The sequence below is a fragment of the Saccopteryx leptura genome, chromosome 6 (genome assembly GCF_036850995.1).
Source record: "Saccopteryx leptura isolate mSacLep1 chromosome 6, mSacLep1_pri_phased_curated, whole genome shotgun sequence".
NCBI classification, from domain to species: Eukaryota; Metazoa; Chordata; class Mammalia; order Chiroptera; family Emballonuridae; genus Saccopteryx; species Saccopteryx leptura.
In genome coordinates, this window is record NC_089508.1 from 26,774,070 (window position 1) to 26,781,070 (window position 7,001).

The following is a 7,001-nucleotide window of genomic DNA, read 5'->3' on the forward strand; positions in this document are numbered from 1 at the left end:
AAGAGTCAAATGTGTAAACTCCCCTATGTATTGCATATGTATCTTTAAGCTAATTAGGATGCTCCTGATAAGAACAAGATTTCAATCCCTCAATTGGTGAGATCTCTTAATTCAGGAAGCTGACAGCTATCAGAAGCCCCTAAGTAATTCTTTTAAAGAAGCCAACTGCTCATAAAGTTTACATGCATTTCAAGTGTCTGTTCTTTCAGAAGCTTTCTTTTTTAGGCTGCCTCTCAAATGGAAATTTTAGTTTAAAATACAATTTTAAGGCAAAGCCCTTTGCAACAGCAACAAAATCTAAGTCAGTCTAAGGAAACTAAGGCATACATCTAAAAACTAACTTCTGAGCCACCTCACTACTCTGGGATATCTAGAAACATTTTCAGTTTTAATAATCCACATTCAGATCTGTAAAAAGCTACAAAGTCAGACCTCTGACTCTTATGGAATCCTTTGGAGCATGAATTAGCTAGTCATAGTGTGTTGTAATTAGGCTAAGCATTGGCTAAAGCTCTGAGGCCTTCTTACTTAGGGCTCTAAGATGCAGCTCAGGCAGGTGCTTTCTTACCTGTGGAGTCATCTTAGAAGGATCTGGCTCAGGGGCAGCTTGATGCTGTTCAGCACTCTTGTTCTTGGCACCACTCTTCAAAGGCTCTTGTTGGACAGTTGTCTTACTCCCAGAAGCGGTGGGCGGTGGTGGAGGAGCTAGTAGTTGGGATTTTGAATGGCCCTGAGAAGGGCGGGAAGGAGATGCCTGAGAAGGGGGCAAGTAGGACTGGGAATGGCTCAAATAGGATTGCGAGGAGGAAGAAGAATAAGAAGGGGTGGGCGCCAGGTAGGACTGGGAAGGTGGGGACTGAGAAGGGGACGGCTGAGCGGGAGGCAAGTAGGGCTGAGACGAGGCTGGGGGATAGTACGAGGGTGGCGGCTGAGGTGGGGGCATGTAAGACTGAGACGGGGGCATATAGGACCCTGGGGGTACAGGGGGAGATTCAGGGGGTGAATCCAGCTCCATGGGAACCAAACCAGGAGGCTCGTCTCGTTGGTGGTGGAGCATCTGGTGTTTGTACTGCTGAGGCTTCTGATAGCTGAGGGCCGGCCCAGGTGGCGGGGGCATCGGTGGCGGCGGTGGCTGCCAGTCTCCGTAGCCGCTCCCCGGCATCACTGGCGGGGGCGGCAAGGGGGGCGGAGGAAGGTGATGGGGCTGGAGCACGCACTGCATTTGCTTCTGGTGCATCTGCTGCAGCTGCTGGAGCTGCGCCAAGTGCTGTTCGCGGAAGCTCATGAAGCCCGAAGAGGAGGAGGAGGAGGGGGCCGCGGGAGTCGTCGAGCTCGAGTACCCAGGCCCGGGCGAGGCCTCAGGAAGCGCCACCGGCAGTGGCGGCGGTACCGGCGGAGGCGGATAGTGGCTGCTCCCGCCATATCGGCCCCAGTTCGGGTACATATCGGAGAAAGCGCTGGGCTCGTCCTGGCACCGTTACTCGTCGCAACCGACCTCCAGGAGCTGAGGCGGCGACGGCGACAGCCGGAACTCGCGGCGCCTACAGGCCCCGGAGCGTGTAAACGGAGCGCGCCAGTGCGCCGGCGCTACCGAGCAGGGCCTGCGACCGGGAAGGCGGGGTCGGCACTAGGACGACTACGCCTGCGCAGTAGCCAACGAGAGGAGAACAAAGGCGAGATAGAGCGACCCTTTGATTGGTAACTCTCGGTTGCCATCTTCCTTCAGATTCGGATAGTGTAGGTGCGAGCCGAATGCTGTCATAGAACCGAGGAACCATAGAGTCTCACAGCTGAAAGGGGTGGTAGAGATACTATCGCTCCACGGGTTCATTTTTGAATGAAAAAAAAGAAAAAAAAGGGGGCTTCGATCCACAATAGCAACAATCGCAACAACAAAATACATGAAACAAGCAGAAATAACTTCAATAAGAAATATGTAGAATTTATACGAAGAAAACTACAAAACCATACAAAATCATATCGGAGCGGGATAAAATTAAACTTGAATTAATGGAGAGGCTTACCGTGGTCTGAATGAAAAGGGGAAAAATTGTAAAGAGGTCAGATTCTTCTAAAATTAAATGAATAGACTTAATTCAGTTATAATAAAGAACCCAGATGGGAACAAATCTGTGAGAAGTGGAAACGTGTTTTGAAGACAAGACTACACCTATTCCCTCAGGCATCTTAAAGATAACATCTAAAGTTGTTATAAAAGGGGAGAGGTGGCATTCTTTAGAATAATTCAACACAGGAAAACTCATGTTGCAGGACAGCTAACCCATAGATAGCAAAGAACTGATACAAAGAGTGTCTAAGAGAGGACGACCTAGAATACAGTCGAATCTCAAGGTAGTACTGAGTATGAACTCCTTTGTCTTGAAGAAATCACTGAAAAACAAAGCTTATACACAGAGTTCTGGAAACACTACCCAACTCTGAGAATATTAAGTGTGTCAATGTGTCAGTTGTGCACCACTTAAAGATTTGACCTTGCCTCCTAATGAACAACCCAGATATTCACCTCTCTCAGGAGGTGAATGTGAGTGCAAAGTGGGAAATCTAAGTATCCCTCCAAAGGAAGAACTTCTCATTCTCAAACAGAAATTTTGTTGTTCAACTTTTTATTGAAGTATAACATAGATACATAAAATTACACACCGTAAGCATGAAGCTTAGTGAATTTTCACAATGGCGTAACCACCCAGATGAGAAAAAATATATATATAACCAAATCAGAAGTTCCAGTTACTTGTATTTTTAATATTTTCAACTGAAGTTCTCTCTTGAAAAATAAAAACATAAATGTATTTTACCATAGTAATAGACTAAAAGAGATAATCAGGTGATGACCTCATTAAATGCAGAAAAAGAATTTGATAAATCTCATCATCTATTAGTGATTTTTTTTTTTTTATTCATTTTAGAGAGGAGAGGGAGAGACAGAGAGAGAGAAGGGGGGGAGGAGCTGGAAGCATCAACTCCCATATGTGCCTTGACCAGGCAAGCCCAGGGTTTTGAACCAGCGACCTCAGCATTTCCAGGTCGACGCTTTATCCACTGCGCCACCACAGGTCAGGCTATTAGTGATTTTTAAGAAGTTTAACAAACCAGAAATAAAAAGGAACTTCTTTAATCTTATAAGGAGTATCTACTTAAAAAAGAAAAACTACAGCAAACATCACAGTTAATAGTAAAAAGTTGAAAGTCTTCCTACTGAGATCAAGAACAGATGTGCTACCCTGGCCACATAGCTCAGTTGGTTAGAGCTACTTCCCGAAGAGCAGATGTTCCTGATTCTATCTCTGGTCAGGGCACATACAGGAACAGATCGATGTTCCTGTCTCTTTCGGTCTTCTTCTCTCTCTCTCTCTCTCTTCCTCTCTCACTAAAATCAATAAGTAAACGTTTTAAAAAAATAACAGATGTCGGCCCTGGCCGGTTGGCTCAGTGGTAGAGCGTCGGCCTGGCGTGCAGGAGTCCCGGGCTCGATTCCAGGCCAGGGCACACAGGAGAAGCGCCCATCTGCTTCTCCACCACCCCCTCCTTCCTCTCTGTCTCTCTCTTCCCCTCCCGCAGCCGAGGCTCCATTGGAGCAAAAAGATGGCCGGGCGCTGGGGATGGCTCCTTGGCCTCGGCCCCAGGCGCTAGAGTGGCTCTGGTTGCGACAGAGCGACGCCCTGGATGGACCGAGCATCGCCCCCTGGTGGGCATGCCAGGTGGATCCCGGTCGGGCGCATGCAGGAAGTCTGTCTGTCTGCCTCCCCGTTTCCAGCTTCAGAAAAATAAAAAATAAAATAAAATAAATAAAAAATAACAGATGTCCACTACTATCATATCAGTAATGGATTAAATTGTGTACTCCCCCAAAGGATATATTTTAAGTCCTAACCCCCAGTACCTCAGAGAGTGACCTTATTTGGAAATAGGGTTGCTGAAGATGTAATTATTTAAGATGAGGTCATACTGAAGTAGGGTGAACCCCAATTCAGTATGATTGGTAACCTTATGAGAAGAGATGGCCATGTGAAAACATAGATATGCCATGTAATGGTGAAGGCAGAGATTAGAATTATGAAGCAGTTACAAACCAAAGAGTGGAACAAATGGAATTCTCATACATGCGGGTGGAAGTGTTAATCGGGATGGCTACTCTGAATTTTTATTTGGCAATATCTATTAAAGCCAAACAGACATATATCCTATGCCCCAGGAATTCCACACTTAAGCATATAATCAAAAGAAATACAAGGGTTTGCTCAGTGGTAGAGCGTCGGCCTGGCGTGCAAGAGGTCCCGGGTTCGATTCCCGGCCAGGGCACATAGGAGAAGCACCCATCTGCTTCTCCACCCCTCCCCCTCTCCTTCCTCTCTGTCTCTCTCTTCCCCTCCCGCAGCCAAGGCTCCATTGGAGCAAAGATGGCCCGGGCGCTGGGGATGGCTCCTTGGCCACTGCCCCAGGCGCTAGATTGGCTCTGGTCGCAACAGAGCAATGCCCCGGGGGGCAGAGCATCGCCCCCTGGTGGGTAGAGCGTCGCCCCCTGGTGGGCGTGCCGGGTGGATCCCAGTTGGGCGCATGCGGGAGTCTGTCTGACTGTCTCTCCCCATTTCCAGCTTCAGAAAAATACAAAAAAAAAACCCACCAAAAAACATACATGTACAAGAATGTTCATAGCAGCTGTATTTATAATGACTGAACCTGGAAAACAACCCAAATGTCCACCTATACTAGGACAGACAATCAAATTGGAGTACTGTATGTTTATATAACGGAATACAAAACAGCAATTAGAATGAGTGAACTAAAACTACATGCAACACTCAAGGGAGCACATAATCTTGTTAACTATCCTGTAATTCAGCAATTTTCAACCTTTTCATCTCATGGCACACATAAACTAAATACTAAAATTTTGCGGCACACCAAAAAATATATTTTTTGCCGACCTGACAGAAAAAGAGGTATAATTTTGATTCATTTACACAGAATGGCTATTGTTGTGTTGGCTATTGTCATTTTTTTATTTGATAATCTAAGGGAAATGAGGTCAGTGCCCCTGATTAAATAGTTAAGTATTGCATGTTTTTAAAAATTCTTGCAGCACGATTGAAAAATCGCTGCTGTAATCCCATCATCGCGAGTTCCTTGTCTTGCTTTCTCCCATGTAATCGTGTAATTCATGTGTTCTTCCTTATGTTCCTCCTTAATAAACTCTTTTAAACATTCTCTACACATTTAGACATTTTTAATCCACAGAGTCAGGCTTCCATTTCATCCTAAAGAAACTCATAGGTGTTCATAAGTAATCTCAATTGCTTGTGGTCAGTCCTTCCAACAATTCACAATGGACCTGCACGGGTCAGGAGAGCCTGGAACTTGAGGGTGGTTGTATCCATTAGAGTTCTTTGGAAGTTATCTGCAATAACTACTAAAACTTAAAAGGAAATGTATTGGAAAGATATTGGGGAAGTCACAAAATAGAAAAGAAAGCCATAGAACTAGGTCTAGGAGTAGGAAAAAACCCAGGCAGGAGCTATTCTACCATCAAAGCTCTACATGTTGTAAGAAACAAGGTTCAACTCTTTCTTCTTATTTTTTTTTGTTTGTTTGTTTTTTGTTTTTTGTATTTTTCTGAAGTTGAAAACGGGGAGGCAGTCAGACAGACTCCCGCATGCGCCCAACCGGGATCCACCCGGCACGTCCACCAGGGGGCGTTGCTTCATTGCAACCAGAGCCATTATAGCACCTGAGACAGAGGCCACAGAGCCATCCTCAGCACCCGGGCCAACTTTGCTCCAATGGAGCCCTGGCTGCGGGAGGGGAAGAGAGAGACAGAGAGGAAGGAGAGGGGGAGGGGTGGAGAAGCAGATGGGCGCTTCTCCTGTGTGCCCTGGCCGGGAATCGAACCTGGGACTCCGGCACGCCAGGCCAATGCTCTACCACTGAGCCAACTGGCCAGGGCTGTTCTTTCTTCTTCTTTAAGCACTCAATGCCTTCTCAGATATACGGGATGGGGAGAGAAGGACCTGGAAGGACCCTCCAGGCCTCCCTTCACCTTCTATAGAATTATGAAGCAGTGAAAGGGCAGGGTGTTCTGATCTAAATCCTAATATAATTGCACACAGTTTTGGAAAGAAAAACATCTGAGTACTTTTGGAAAGAAGTGGATGTGTGGAAAACAAACAAAAAAACCCAGAAACCAAACAATAAAAACCCAACAAATATCCATTATCCTGGGGAAGAGTCTCTGTTTCCAGGTGAATGTGCTCAACTACAGGGGCACAAAAAGGAGTTTAGCAACCTAGGCCAAATGCAAAAATAAAATCACCAAAATGATCTTGAGAGAAAATTAAAACAGGCTTTCTGAGCAAGGGTACATTGGGAATGACTTAAAAAAAATTTTAAAGTTGAAGGTTTTTTAAAAAAAGATTTTATTTTATTCATTTTAGAGAGGAGAGGAGAGGAGGGAGAGAGAGAGAGAGAGAGAGAGAGAACAAAGGGGGGAGGAGCAGGAAGCATCAACTCCCATATGTGCCTTGACCAGACAAGCCCAGGGTTTTGAACCGGAAATGTCAGCATTCCAGGTCGATGCTTTACCTACTGCGCCACCACAGGTCAGGCCCATTGGGAATGACTTTAAAAATAAGTAGATGTAGCCGGCTTGAGCAAGGTGCTACTCGGTCCGCTGAAGGTCTACGGTCAAGGCACATATGAGAAAGCAATCAATGAACAACTAAGGTGTTACAACAAAAAACTGGTGATTGATGCTTCTCATCTCTCTCCATTCCTGTCTGTCCCTATCTATCCCTCTCTGTGACTATCTCTCTGTCCCTGAAAGGAAAAGAAAAAAAAAGTAGATGTATTAATTAGGATGCAGTCTAAGCTGCTGTAACAATGAGACACTAAAAGTACAGTGGCTTAAACAAAATAAAAATTCATTTTTTTACTCATAGCACAGTTCAGAGGTAAGCAGCCCCAAACTGTCATCTTCCGTATAAAGC

At 45.6% G+C, this 7,001-nt stretch overlaps 1 protein-coding gene across 2 annotated transcripts in view; it reads right to left on the bottom strand.

The window, feature by feature from the left end:
- YLPM1 (YLP motif containing 1) overlaps positions 1–1,605 on the bottom strand; it is a 78,315-nt gene extending 76,710 nt beyond the window's left edge. For both annotated transcript variants that reach the window (XM_066344744.1, XM_066344743.1), the window contains exon 1: positions 569–1,605. In XM_066344744.1, coding sequence (XP_066200841.1) covers positions 569–1,444 — 876 coding nt within the window. In that variant the 5' untranslated portion in view covers positions 1,445–1,605. The remainder of the gene's footprint in view (positions 1–568) is intronic.
- Between the last annotated feature and the right edge of the window lie 5,396 nt (positions 1,606–7,001).